Source organism: Magnolia sinica, chromosome 4 (genome assembly GCF_029962835.1).
Source record: "Magnolia sinica isolate HGM2019 chromosome 4, MsV1, whole genome shotgun sequence".
NCBI classification, from domain to species: Eukaryota; Viridiplantae; Streptophyta; class Magnoliopsida; order Magnoliales; family Magnoliaceae; genus Magnolia; species Magnolia sinica.
In genome coordinates, this window is record NC_080576.1 from 16,979,481 (window position 1) to 16,994,469 (window position 14,989).

The following is a 14,989-nucleotide window of genomic DNA, read 5'->3' on the forward strand; positions in this document are numbered from 1 at the left end:
GCGAGAATGAAGTCTGTTCATCACTAGTCAAAACCATCGTCATAATGAGATGGGTGGTCTGAAGTGGGCCCCACCTGGTACAGCTTCGTAGAAAGTGGTCCACGTTCCGATAGGAAAGCTGATCAACTCTACCCACGGCATGTTTCTAACCGGATACGTACGCAGGCAGGAGTTGCTGAGACATGGACAAACTGACTTGGAGTTTTCGTCTGACTTCTCAGAGTCACGTAGTCCTCATGTACTTAAAAAATCTCTCTAATCCCTCTTTCTCCCCACCTCACCCTCTGGTGCAACGACCCTTGCTACCTTTTCCACCATGAAACCTTCTCACCACCTCTCCAACTTCCTTCTCTTCTTCTTCCACCTCATCTTTACCTTTCTCCAGGTGGGCCACACATCCAACACTTCTTCCTATTACTACAACCAATGCTCGCCGTCCACATGCGGCAAATCCATCCTCCAATTCCCATTCGGAAGGAACGCACCGTGTCGTAGCGCCTGCATAACAACCTCATGCGAGAACGGGACTGTCTTCATCATCGACGATGAAAACCCAAACATAAAATACAAGATTGTCGAAGACCTAACAGATGAGGTCTACTCGAATCGGATAGTCACGTTCGTCGATGTATCCCTCTTCGGGTGCGGCCCAATCCCTCCCTTCAATGGATTGGTGGTGGCCGACGCTGGGTCCGAGTCCCAGAAATGGTTCTTGGTAGGGGTCTTGCAGTTGTCAGGCTACAGGGCGGGGACCTTCTTCAACTGCACCAAGAAGCCTGAAGAAGATGTGCTCTCCAAGCTAAGGAAAGCTCCATGCTTAGAGTGTGTTGAGACTAGCAACTTGTGTTATTTCTACGATGGGTACATGTCTGAGATACCCAATTGTAGGCCTTTTAGGGTTTTCATTCCAGCGAAAGTGTATAACAACTTCAGTGGGGTTGGGAACCTTAGGAAGGTGCTTCAAGAAGGTTTTAGGACTGACTGGGATGGGGTTTGTGGGCCATGCATGGAAATGGATGGTGGGAGATGTGGGTATCTTGATGAGAAGAGGCTAATTGGTAGTGAGGTTTGCTTTTGCAAGTCCGGGGTCCATAGACACAACTGCTCTGATGGTAGGTTACATTTAGATCATGGCTTTTGAATGACTGATTCTTTGTTTGGGTATAACATCCACACTGAAACTTGGTGTATAGCTATCTCGGTTTTTTTGTTGGTGCACTTGCCCGTTGACCGCTGCCTTATGTGTTGTTTCATGGGTGGGCCTTCAGCCTTACGATCTCGCTGATTAAGTGGTCCTGATCATTCAATCACTTGTTTGGCTTTGGATATTGTGGGCAATAGTAAATAAACATGTCAGTTGTTGATTGGATAGTTGGGATCTTTCAACCAGTGTGATTTTTCAGATGTGATCAATCCAAGAGGTGACTTATTGCTTGGATGGTCCAGGTCAAGAGGGGTGTGGAAGAATGTTTACATGGTTTATACACCATGTTTCCGTGTATATATTTTAATTGACCCAATATCATTCCACTGCAACTATTGGTATGTAGAGTAACTTTTTATTTGATTGATGATCATATAAATTGGAAGATATTTTAATCATTCGCATTAAGCTCAAACTGGGTAGATCCTTGAATTGTTATTTTTTCAGTTACTTTGTTTTTACACTGACCCAAAACTAGAACGTGCAGCCTCAAGCTCCACAACTTACCTGGAACTGGGCAATCTGAACCATTGGAGTTGTGGGGCATGAAACAGTTCCTCAAACTTGTGAACTAGATCTAACTACAAATTAACATCAAAGGCTGTCTAAATATTCTTCTCATGTGTGTTTGTTTCCCTGTGCTGCTTAGATCTAATATGTGTTGTTGTCTTTTGAAGGGCTTATAATTGAGCTTGTTGCTGCGGGTGGTGGGCCAAAGCGGCTAGTGATGCTGATTATAGGTAAGAGTAGCTGTCTCATGTTAATGGAAACTTGCCTTCTTAGCACATAAAAGATTGGTTAATCTCGTGATATAATCTACTATGGCCAAGGGATCTCGTGATCTTATTGTGGTGGGCCTGTCTATTTGAACTAATGGATCCTTCATTGATTTGGATGCATAGGAACGCTACAAACAATCCCATGCACTTAAATATGATGAAACTCTTATTACTATATATCATTAGTTAGGGGAGTGACCCGGCCGGTCTGAACTACCCTTGTGAATGTTCTGTTTGTTTTATTACGGGACGGTGATCGAATGTGGGCCCACCAAACCAATCTGATTAGACTGGTCAATTGAAAAAAGGCTGTACGGCAAGGACCTGACCAGCTAAACTTTTCCTGACGGCCAGCCCGTCTTAAAATGTAGGTCTGGTGTTTAGGCTGGGTTGAGCCTGAGACAATGATGAATGTCTCCCGGTCCATTTATCAGGTGGGCCCTCATTATGTAAAAACAATAGACGGTCTAAAAACACTTTTGAGCAATTCCCATTCAACATTCGTCATTCACGTGTGGTGTAATTAGGATGGGTTGGTATGGGTCATGTTCAGTGATCCAAACTTGTTTATATGGTAGGAATTGCTTGGGCCCGCCTTAGTCAACTAGGGTCCAGTACTACCCTATCCCTTGAGCGGATTAGATGCGGCACAGGGCTCACCAAAGACAGTTGGGCACAGCCAGATCCATAGCTCAACTGGCAGACTGAGTGGAGATACCTTGTTTCAACACTTGAGGTCTTGGTATCGATCCCTAGCGGGGGTGGCTAACATAGAGTGTGTGTACTGGCATGCGTGTGTAATAACAAGCTAACCACCCCCAAAAAAAAAAAAAAAAAAAAAAAAAAAGACGTTGGGCCCTTACCATGGCCCACCTTGCCGTATGTATTCTATATACCATGGCCCACCTGCCGTATGTATTCTATAGTACGTGAACCCGGGATCCAAATCTCAAGTGGACCATTAAAATCTTTTTAGGGCTCACCATAATGTTTATTTTCTATCTAAACCTGTTGATAAGGTTACATGAACCTGGATGAAGAGAAAAAAACTAATATCAGGTTGATCTAAAATTTTTGTGGCCTATAATGAGTTCTTAACAGTCAATCACCACTTTTTACAATGGAATGATCCACCTAAGATTGGGATCTGCTTCATTTTTGTGCTCATAATTTAAAATGATCAGGAAAAGTGGATGAATGGCTTGGATATAGAATGCGTACATGAAGGTAGGCCCTACGGTAAGGGCCCCACCATCTTGGGTGAGGCCGAGGCCGCACCTAATCCGCTAACAAAAACGCCAACCGTGTTGGTACTTTTCATTCCGAAAATACCCCTGAACAATCAACTCCAAATTTGCAACTGCACCTGGACAGAGCACAGGCGTCCATGTCTGATCTACATATCACTGTCTTCTTCTTCTTCTTGAAGGAATCGGGCTCGGATTGGGAACGATGCTTGCATGTGCAACATATCCATATTACCTTTATAGGCGTCGGATGAAGCAAAAATGGCAACAAGGTGGTCAAGACGAGCAAACGCTACGACACTATCTAAGCAACAACAACAGCAGCACCCCTGCTTCCATTGAAACATTCCTTCACAACTACAGCAGCGGAATGCTGACGAGATTCTCCTACAAACAACTGAAGAAATACAGCCACAACTTCAGTCACAAGCTTGGCCAAGGTGGCTTTGGATCCGTCTACAAAGCCAACCTCCCTAACGGCCTAATGGTGGCCGTCAAGCTTCTCGATGAAACTGAGCAAAGCGAGGCCCAGTTCGTCAATGAGGTCCAGACCATCAGTCGAATCCACCACAACCATCTAGTCCGAGTTTTGGGTTTTTGTCTCGATAACTCGAGAAGAGCTATAGTGTATGAATTCATGGCAAATGGGTCCTTAGATAAGTACATCTACCAAAATGATAACGATGGTTTGCCAGATAAGTTGAGCTGGTCTCAGCTCCATGAGATTGCAGTCGGCACCGCGAGGGGGATTGCCTACCTCCACGACGAATGCCGGGTCAGGATATTGCACTGCGACATCAAGCCTCACAATATCCTTCTTGACCAGAGGTTCACACCCAAGGTGTCGGACTTCGGCCTCGCACAAGCACTGAATAGGGAGATTAGTCATGCGTCGCTCACCCATGGGAGAGGGACTCTGGGATATGCACCGCCGGAAATGTGGTTGATGAACCATGGTCCGGTGACCTGCAAGTCGGATGTTTATAGTTATGGGATGGTGATTTTGGAAATGGTTGGGAAGAGGAGGAATTTTGATGAAGAGGCTAGTAGCGAAAGTGAGGCCTACTTTCCTGAGTGGGCTTACTTGCATTATGTGGTGGAGGTTGGTGGTGGATGGTCCAAACACAACTCAGGCCAAGGAAGAGAAGATGATGAGATCGCGAAGAGGATGTCGCTGGTGGGCCTTTGGTGCATACAATTCGAACCCGATCTGAGACCAACGATGCGCAGGGTTATAGAGATGTTGGAGGGGAATGTGGTGATCAACGCTCCTCCAGTGCCATTCGATGTAAGCGTGTCTAGGGTCGTTACTGGTGGGACCCGCATGATCCCGATCAAGGACTGTATCGTTCACCATTGAAACCTGGCCATATTGTCGCATTCGAGCCTGTATTGGGCCGATAAAGCCATACTGTCTAGTGTTTATGGTTGAAGTTGGTTCGTATCAGTTTCGGTCGATACGTTAGACCTTGTTGCGGATTGTACCAAAAGGTGGGAGTTCATAATTTCACATGATACTGAAATGTATGCATATAGAGATTTTGAAATGTGAGTCTAAGGCCGCGTTTGTTAACATTGATTTTTTGCACTTAACACGGAATGGGGAAAATTTCCCGTGTTTAGTGGTGTTTGTTAATGCGTTATTAACGCAAAAGACGGAAAGCGCTAAGTGCTTTTTCACTGAATTCTTTCCGTGATAGGAGTCTGGATTAATGGTGAACGCGGAATGCGCTCCATGATTTTTTATTAAACCGTGATTTTTCATTAAACAAATTTTTTTCTTCCAAAAGTACCCTTAACGGAAATTTTTTGCATAATACAAAATCAACCTTTAACATGTGAAGCTTCTTTATGCCCAACCATGATTTATGTGTTTGATCCACACCGTCCATTAACTTTTTCAGATAATTTAAGGTGTGATCCAATAAAAGAAGCAGGTCCAATGATTAATTGGACCATAAAGTGGGGATTGAACATCCGCTGTTAAAAACTTCTTGAGAGCTGGAGAAGTTTCAGATCAAGCTGATATTTGTGTTTTCACTTCATTCATGTATACATGACCTAGATTGGAAGGTAAAAAAACATCACAGTGGCTCTTAAAAAGGTTTCAACGATGGATGTCATTATCACTGTGGCATCCTTTGGTGTGGCTCACTCAAGCTCCGGACCTTCTTCATCTTTCATATCATATATTAAAATAATATAAGAAAAACATAAGGTGGGGATTGAACGTCTACCATTGAAACCCTTTTGGGGTCAGATTAGATGGAAAATAAATGTTACAGTGGGACCTGTGAATTTTTTAACGGTGAAAATCATTATCCCGCTGCTATTTTTGGTGTGGTCCACTTGAATGTTGGATCTGCCTCATTTTTGTGTTCATGCCTTAAAATAATCTAAGAAAAGGGATTGATGGTTTGGATGTACAGATACATCACGGTAGGCCCGCCCACATAACTGTCCGTTCGTTCGGAGCTGGGGGGGGGGGGGCAGTACGCAATCCGCGTCCTCGTACAACTCGGCGCTCGTCTTGGGATGGATTTCACGGACGCAGGGCGTGCGGGAATCGGCTTGCGCTGATGCTTGGTAGGTCCCACTGCATCTGTCATTTAAGAAATCCACACCATCCACCGGATTCTTCTCGAAAAACCAGTCGGGTATGGTATATTTTGGTTCAGATTTGGTGTGGCCCATAGGTTCTTCAAACCGCCGTCCATCCTCCTTTTTTCGACAATCCTCTTGTATATGTGCACAACGAGCAAACGACTACCTAGAAAAGGGTCAAGCCACACCTCTGGAGAAGATGAACGGTCTAGATCATCCACTTGGAGGATGGGTGGGGCCCACTAACAAAACCTGGTGGACGTGGTGCGTCCGCTGGACGTCCGTGCTGAAGAAGGAACGGGTCATCCTTCTTGTTGACCAGATCTTGGTACGGTGCACGTCTGCTGCATGTAAACTATGTACACGTGTGTGTACATGTGGGTTCTACTGTGATGTGTATACGACATCTTTTCCGTCCATCTGTTTTATCAGCTTATTTAATGAGTTAAAACCAAAATTGAAGCATATCCAGATATCAGGTGGGCCCCAAATTGATAATTCATGGGCTGATCTGACCATTGGGCCACTTCTACAAGGATCCAATGGCTGAAATTCTACGTGTACGGTTGATTTATAGTCTTTAGGCTGGATATAAAGTTTCGAGCCGAACGGATGGTAGGAACCTTGTGATCTTGCATTCTGGACGATTTTTAGGCTCATTTAACACGAGTAGTGTGATTTTCTCGGATCTCTGGCATGTAAATTCTTCGATCTCGGTCCCCTGAGATCTGTCCCTTGCCTTTGTGACGTATGAGCTGATGACACCATATTCCTTCCCAACGCAAAGAGACATAGTTATTGCATGCATGACACTACACAACTACATCAGAAAAGAATCCATCTCCGATCCACTCTTCCAATAATACAATGATAAAAATATTCTTTCAAAGAACTTTGAATAAACTATTATGTCCAATATGCGAGAAGAAATTGCCGCCACACTTATATATGCAAATCATTAATTTTTTATCTGTTTTTATGAATAATGATATTTTAATTTTCTATTAAGTACTTTATAATTTATTTGAATTAAATAAAATAATTTATTTTCATTTAATAAAAAATAATTTTTTATAATGTAAAGCGTTTCCAAACAGGAGATAGATAGGGGCAAATGTGTCAAATTAACATATTTCAGACATTTTAGATGTTTGTTAACAAACAGATTATTTCAAATTCAGTACTTAATTTTCAGACTTCAGCCATAGTTACCAAACAAGTTTTTTGACTTCAGATTTCAAATTTAGGCCTCAGATTTCATATTCAGGCTTCAGATTTCAGATTTAGGCTTTAGACTTTAGATTTAACAAATGGGGCCTAAGTATCAAACAGGCTTAAATATCGGACTGTTTGGTGTAAGTTCGGTTGGATGAGATCTGGACCGTTCATCTAGTTGGGTCTACGGTGGATTGGGTGCATCTACCTTATGATAGTGATCGGATAATTGTAACTGCCAATTGGAGGGCTCTGGCCCAATGAATATTTATCATTAGTTGGATTTCTATCAGATCATTTATTTGTAAGGAGTTTTTACCAAAATGGCCCCAATTCTATATGTTTGGCCTTCCTCTACATAGTTTTTTTTTTTTCTTTTTTGAAGCGTTGCTTGAAAAGTCAAGGGATCAAAATGCTCTTGATTGGAGCCCAAAGACAGTATAGATGTTGAATGGAGAAGCGTGGGAGAAGCTTTGTAGCTTAAATCCCATTGCATGTCATGGCCAGCACTTAATCATTAGGTTCACGGAAGGTAGATACAATTCATTCATTCCCTTTATGGCTCATCATTTCTTTAGGAACAAGCCAAACTCACGTTGGAACGAACTCTTTCTATCCCACAAATCTTGACAAGTGATAATATATGATATATAGTAGTTCATTACCATCTAATTTCTTGTGGTGTGGTCCATTTGACAAGTGGATGTAGCTCATTATTTGGACTATCGCCTTTCATAAAATTTGAAAGGAGAATGTATATAGTGGATTCGACACATACCACACAGTGGGCCCAATAGATATGTCTGAAGCCCCACGACCCTTAACACATGACAACCTCGACCCTTACCCTTAACCTCGCAAGGGCACTGTCCGTAGGGTCCACCATCGGATATGTGCCGAATCCACTCCCTCCATTGGAGTCAGTATTTCATAAAAGGTCATGGATTAAAGAATGAGCTACCTTCGCAAATTAGGTGAACCACACTACAAGGAAATAATTGAGAGTGAACGATCACCATTATCTCTTGTTTAGACTACAGAAAACTCATATCAAGCTGAAGTTAGTGTCTTTCCACTAAAATAGTAGGCTACAGAAAATGAACGAATTAAATGTCTTCGAGTGGGCTCAATCACTATGCAACCACTGCCTCACATATTGGGATTGGAGCTTAGAAGCTTCTCCTTGAACAATAGCAAGTGTTGTGGGAAAATCTAAAGCCTAAATTGAGCTCGGACTTAACCCCAACTCTTAGCACCGACGTTATCCCTGCCCATCAGTTCAGGCAGCAGGAATGTGCTTCCTAAAGCCAACAGGTCGATTTGTATAGAGACGTGACCTACAATCTTATTAGGGAAGCATCCTCAGTAACACACAAGTAGTAACTGTCGACACACGATCTCAGAATAACTGCATAATTGCCAGTATCAACATGCGCATCGATCATGATTAGAGGCTAAGATCGTGTCGAGAATGACGAACACATTCGCTTCAATTAAAAGGTATAAATAACAATCAAATACAGAAGGACAGTTTGCAATATCTCACACACTAAGCCCCAGCTACACTACCTAGACCTAGATTTGTAGCCTGACTTTGGCATCGGATGGTCCCCCGCTCTTGCTAAGGTCTCCTTTGTCCTTCTCCTGTGCAGGCCTACAGGTCTTGGTGCGAGTGTTTGGAACTCAACGAGGGTGAATCAGATTTTTGCATCAACAACAAGCATGGCCACAAACTACTAAAAACAACAACATTTTAGTCCATGAAAAAACTAAAAGACATAGACCAAAAAAAGGAGAGGTCTATTTTTTCAAAAGCCAGAGGCTATCTTGGTAAAGCTCCCTTTCTGTAATCTTCAACCTACACGGTAGGCACCATGAGCTTTGAGGCTTGGTTGGTTGGAAGTGGACGGGGTACTCTTTGGTTTTGTTTTTTGGTTAGCTTGTTAGTACACCCACTGTCAGATCACACTTCACTATTAGCCACCCCACTAGGGAATCGATGTCAAGACCTCGGTGTTGAAACGAGGTATCTTTCACTCAGTCTATACCACTTGAGCTACACACTTACTTTGTAACTCAGTAAACTTTGTGGGGCCCACCGTAAGTGTATGTGTCTTATCCATACCATCCATCCATTTTGCCAGCTCATATGAGGACAAGAACCTAAAATCAAAGTATATCCAAAACTCATCAAGTGAACCACACCACAGGAAATAGTGAGAATAATAATGTTTACAGTTGAAACTTACCGAAGGCCCAGCAGTGATGTTGAACATGTATATAAGGATACATAAGGTCACACAGACATGAATGAAGGGAAAACACAAATATCAGCTTAATCCAGAACTTTCGGCCCTAAGAATATTTCAATTTCCTACCACCATTCCCTATGATGGGGTCCACTTGAGCTTAGGATATGCTTCAATCTTGGTCTGGCTTATCAGTTGGGCTGACAGAGATGGTTGATGTCGTCCTTTATGGGCGCCAATTCAGTATATCCCTAACTGCGGGCCCACCTTGATTCATATTACTTACTTTACGGACCGTCCATTTTGAAACCTCAATTTAGGGTACGATGCAAAAAAACGAAGCAGATGCAAATCTTAGGTAGACCACACCACAAAAATATTAGTGATTAACTTATCATTTGAAACTTCTTTGAGGCCACTGGAATGTTTATTTACCATACCACCAGAATTTTAACTTACCACCCAAACTGTTGATAAGGTGAAAAAGATCTGGATGTAGGGACCATACAAATAACGGCTTGATCCAAAACTTTCGTGGCCCACAACAAGTTTTTAATGGTCAATCATCACTGTTTCATGTGGTGTGGTCCACCAGAGAATTACATATACTTTATTTTTGTGGTCATATAATAAAATAATCTTTCAAAATGGATGGACGGAGTGGATTTAATGTAAATGTATCAAGGTGGGCTCTACGTTTCCAACGATCCACCAAAGTCGTGTCCTGTCATTTTATAACTTCTTGTTTTAACATGAGCCAGCGAAACTAATGGACTCAGACGTTACAAGGACATCTTCACGGCGTCTTATCATTGAGACTGGAGAGAGAACGTAACGGACACGTACAGAGAAGAAAGACCAGCCGATCCGCCGGAGTGCTGGACACGTAGTCTTACTGATCGGGAGTCCATTCATCTTAGACTGAGGAATCCATTTCCCCACACGGTTGTTTTGAATCTAATCAGGTCATTCCGTATCCAACTGGACTTGTTGGACTGTCTTAGAGTATGTTTTGGGTGGAGATATTTACATAATATTGTAATGAAAAACGGTCATCATTTTGATTTTACAACTTAAGAAATAAGGAGTTTGTAATCACAACATTTTCAATTACATTACTAAGAAAATTTCAAAGTCTCATAAGCACATTCTTCTAGAAATTTGATGAAGTAATTACATTACAATTTTATCATTTACACGACAAGCTTCAGTTGAATATAAATGTTTCCAATAAATTGATAAAAGTTTTGGTGGGACCACCAATTATTTAAAATAAATTCCTTAGAACCATGCACCAGAAACCTCATAATCCAAGGTAATATTTTATGTAGCATGTAAAGCACTTTAGTTTTGGTGGGACCACCAATTATTTAAAATAAATTCCTTCCATCTGGTTTTATCCTTGAGTCCAGGGCTTGGGGCAAAAATCAGCTAGATCTATAACTCGGGTGGACCACACTACTAACGATGGATGAATGGGGATTGGATGTCAACCATAGGTTTTTGTGGGCCACCACGGCATGTATCTTTCATCAAACCCTTTAATTAAGTGTGACACAATAGGATGAAGTGAACGTACGAAAATCAACCTAATACAAAACTAAGGCAGGCCACACCATGAGAACTTATAGGTTTTAGTAGAAATTTTACATTGTTCCCATCGATGTGGTCCATAGGAGTTTTTTATCCATTGAATTTTTGCATGTATGGTTCTAATAACGTTTATCACCTGATGGACGGAGTAGATCTACATATACAACATGATGGACTCCACAGAGCGTAGGTGTTTTAGGCCGTGTAAAAAAAACATTTGTGGTAGACAATTCCGGTCATCCGCTTTTTGTATGCGTGCAACGCATGTTTACGTTCAAATCATGCTCCCAATAGACGTATAAATTGGATGGCCCACTCTTTTCTTTCCAAGATTCTCTTTGATGTCGACCTTAATAGAGGGTTAGGATCACATTTCCGGTTTGAATTCTTCACGGAGACTAATCTTTGCGGCTTCCACAAGAAGGGGTTTGGAGAGGAATATGCATGCCGTGTATGGTTACCATCTGCACCCTTGAAAGAGTGGGTAAGGTAAAGCTCTCCAACAAAGTTCATTCTATACATCGTAAGACCATAAGTCATGTAGAATACATAATCATGTATTTGTTTGAAAACATGATCCCTCTTGTACACGTTACCTAATGCAATGCAATACGTTATACTTACATGAAAGTTCAAGAAAATTTGCACAACTAGCTGACCAAATGTCCCATGCTCCCGAAGGTTGTTGAAGGTCATTGTCTCTCAAGTTTATAAATAGAGCATATAACAAAGAACTATAGGCCACACACCAACATAACAAAACTTAGCTCAACGCCACTTATCTATCAGTCTCTCATAGATGCTCATCTCTTTATTTTAGTTTAACTTCCCATCGCTCTCTAATAGCACTACTCATAGCATGAGGCCATAGTTTTTATTGTTAATTTCTCTTCACCCTTCATTGAAGACATTCTACTAGATCATAAGGAAGATCACTCAATTTCGAATGGTATGCTATGGAGCCCTTTTGTTATGTGTGCTAGGTGATTCTACCAGTCATCTTGTCACGAAGTTTGGTTCACACTAGATGACAAACAAATATTCGAATTACAACTACCTTATTTTCGTACTAAGTCCTTGAACAAATTATCACCCCGCCGACCATCTCACCACAAAGCCCAATTTTTCATGAATAGATTGGATGACAAATAAACCTCACTGTGGGCCCTAGGAAGGTTTCAATGTTAGACGTCATTATCCCCACAATTTCTTGTGGTCTGGTTGACTTGAGCTTTGGATATGCTTTAATCTTAGGCTCATGATGTAAGATGATTTGGAAAAATGGTTAGACGGTGTGGATAAGACACACACATCCAATGTAGGCTCCATAGAGTTTACTCATTATGGAATCTACCTTTTTTTAGCACGCACTCACACCACAATGGTTTTTCATCACAATGGGTACTCAAACCCATGTGTTGAAACTCCGTGTTGAGCCCAATACAACTAAACACTACGTTGAGCTTAATACAATTGGACACTGCTTTGATGAATCCTTGATTGTGGGCCCACCCTGATGTATGTGTATTATATCCATGCTATTCATCCATTTCCCTAAATCATTTTATGGAATGATGTAAAAAATGAAGTAAATTTAAATCTCAAGTGAACAACTGTAATGCTCCAAAAATCGACACCCGAGTACAAAAACCCTGGTCTCGAGTTCTCAGGTGAGAACCAAATGAAAATACACATGTGATCTCGTTCAGATTCACATTCATTTTACACATAAGCAATTGAGTAGCGCAATTTAAATTAGTAGATCCAAAGCGAGGTAAAGATAACAAAACTCAATAAATATATGGCTAACATTCAAAGTATAATCCGCCTAAATGAGGATTATATAAGCCACAAAATATATACGTAAGACAATTAAAGTGTAAAGTTTTCGGTTTTCGCCAAATCCTCTAAAACATAACAGCAGTAGCACAAGCTAATCTAAGTTTACCCGTCTGAGGTCTCGCTAGTACCCGCATCAATAATATTGCCTGATTGGTGTTTTAAAATACTGTCTTAGGTGGGAATGAGTAGCTAACTTAGTGGTTCTATTAGTTCTAAATTACACATGTTATCGACTTAATCAGCGCAGATAATGATAAACAAGAAATCAACCACTTTCTAGATACTCTTGTTAAATGCACGAATGAGATTATAAAATTATGCATGTGCCTTACAATCCAACACTTCCTCACAAGCGACTTCAACGCCTATTTTGCAAATGTCTTCACTCTCTCATCAAGCGACTCCAACGCTAAATCGCAATATCCTATATATTCTAATGCAATGCGATTGATGTGCATGATTAGTCGAGTGATTATTAATTCTAATTCATACAATAGATTGGCAAAGCTAAGATACCGACGTTATATCACAATCTTTATCCGGATCACGTGGCTTGTTAAGGCGTGTAACGGCTCCTTACCAGTATACTTTAATCAAAATTTAAGTATTACTCGGTATATCTCACAAATCAACAATTACAAAGGTATGACATGATACCCAAAGGCATGAGGATCAACCCGGGATAAGTCTTCACCCAAACACCGAGTATGATCACTCAGTTTTGAGGTACGGGCTTCTTACGTAAAACCAAATCACCACAAAATAAAAGGGCTCATCACTCAATTTCATTACGCTCGGGTCGTTCAAACGGTACTTTGACACTGAACCATCGGCCGGGTAATTTGATGGGGACTGTTTGAACAATAATTTATCATCTCTATTAGTGTTCACTGGTCACTATGGAGAGGCTCGTCACCCCAGCATAGGCTGACAGCTCGGACATGGTGTCCCATACCACCATGCCCGTCTCATGAGTCTTAATGGAGTCGTATCACACTAACGATTATGAATGAACTCATCTACTGGGAACCGGGTATCTTGAATTCAATTTGGTCATGTCATACATTATGAACATACATGATCAGTAAGTTGTTAGACTAGTTTGATTGACTTGAGAGAATTTCGGAACAACCGACATTGAGTGTAAGCATCCCTCGTAGTCCAACTACAGTTGGTCTTCCGTGTTCGACCTAGGTCGATTGAACAAGCATAGGGTGACCGACCTAACTCGGTTCACCCCTTATTTCGAGTGGTTAGCCGACGTCTGTCCCAACGTTTTAAGCAATTTTAAACATCACTATAAACTAGCCAGTCGTCATGCAGTCACAAGAAGGTTTCATATGAAGCGTAAATTCAATAACACTACTACTTAGGCATTTCATCAAACATTGAGCATCAATAGAAATAATACACTCACTTGAACATTTAATCAAACATGTGAGCATCAATAAAATCACACACTCACTTATGCATTCCATTAAACATGTGAGCATCAATAGAACAACACATTCAATTACTAACGCATTTTATCAAACATGTGAACATCCATAAACAAGCAATAACACATATTGCGATCAAATCAAAATGTGAACATGTTAGCATACATCAAGCTATTTATAAACAATAAATCATTAACTGAGATCCTTAAAATTCGATAAATGGTAACTTAAGAATAATGATCCGCACCTTTAATAAGGAAGAATCTCCGATTTTGAGCTCCCAGGGTTAGGGATTTGGAGGAAAACGATTCCTATATCAATTTTAAAGCAACTAGGTGAGATTCATGTAATTCCACCTAGAAAAACTTAGGTTGAAAAATATAGTTCGTTTCTTACCGCTCGATTACGAGTGTGATGGATTCAACGGATGAGAATGGTCGAGGCTAGGGCTTGATCGAAAGGAATCCATCAAGAACACTCCAACATCTCGCTCCTTCTCTCTTTCTCTCTTCATTTTAATGGCAAAATTCGTATGGGGAGAGGGGGTGCCCAAATAAGGGTCTTATATAGTTACAGAAGTGGTGCAAATGACCTTAAGACTGAGTTTTCATTATAATAGCCCTATGGTAGGGTGTTTCTAACATTTGAGGTCTACTATGGGGTGTAGGAGTCGATATATACCGTCGGATAGTTAGCCCTAATAATGATTTATATATAGATACGATCGACCCGCCATTTGGATGCATTGATCGACGGGTATGATCAGAAGTCAGTTCGACGGTCACCAATGGTCAATCGAGGCTAAGGCTATATAAAT

At 41.2% G+C, this 14,989-nt stretch overlaps 1 protein-coding gene across 1 annotated transcript; it reads left to right on the plus strand.

Moving 5' to 3' along the window:
* Positions 1–288: 288 nt before the first annotated feature.
* Positions 289–4,641, plus strand: LOC131244386 (rust resistance kinase Lr10-like). The gene is made up of 3 exons (XM_058244001.1): positions 289–1,112; positions 1,882–1,944; positions 3,413–4,641. The coding sequence occupies exons 1-3, from the start codon at positions 317–319 to the stop codon at positions 4,588–4,590; spliced, it is 2,037 nt and encodes a 678-aa protein (XP_058099984.1). The 5' UTR covers positions 289–316; the 3' UTR covers positions 4,591–4,641.
* Positions 4,642–14,989: the final 10,348 nt, after the last annotated feature.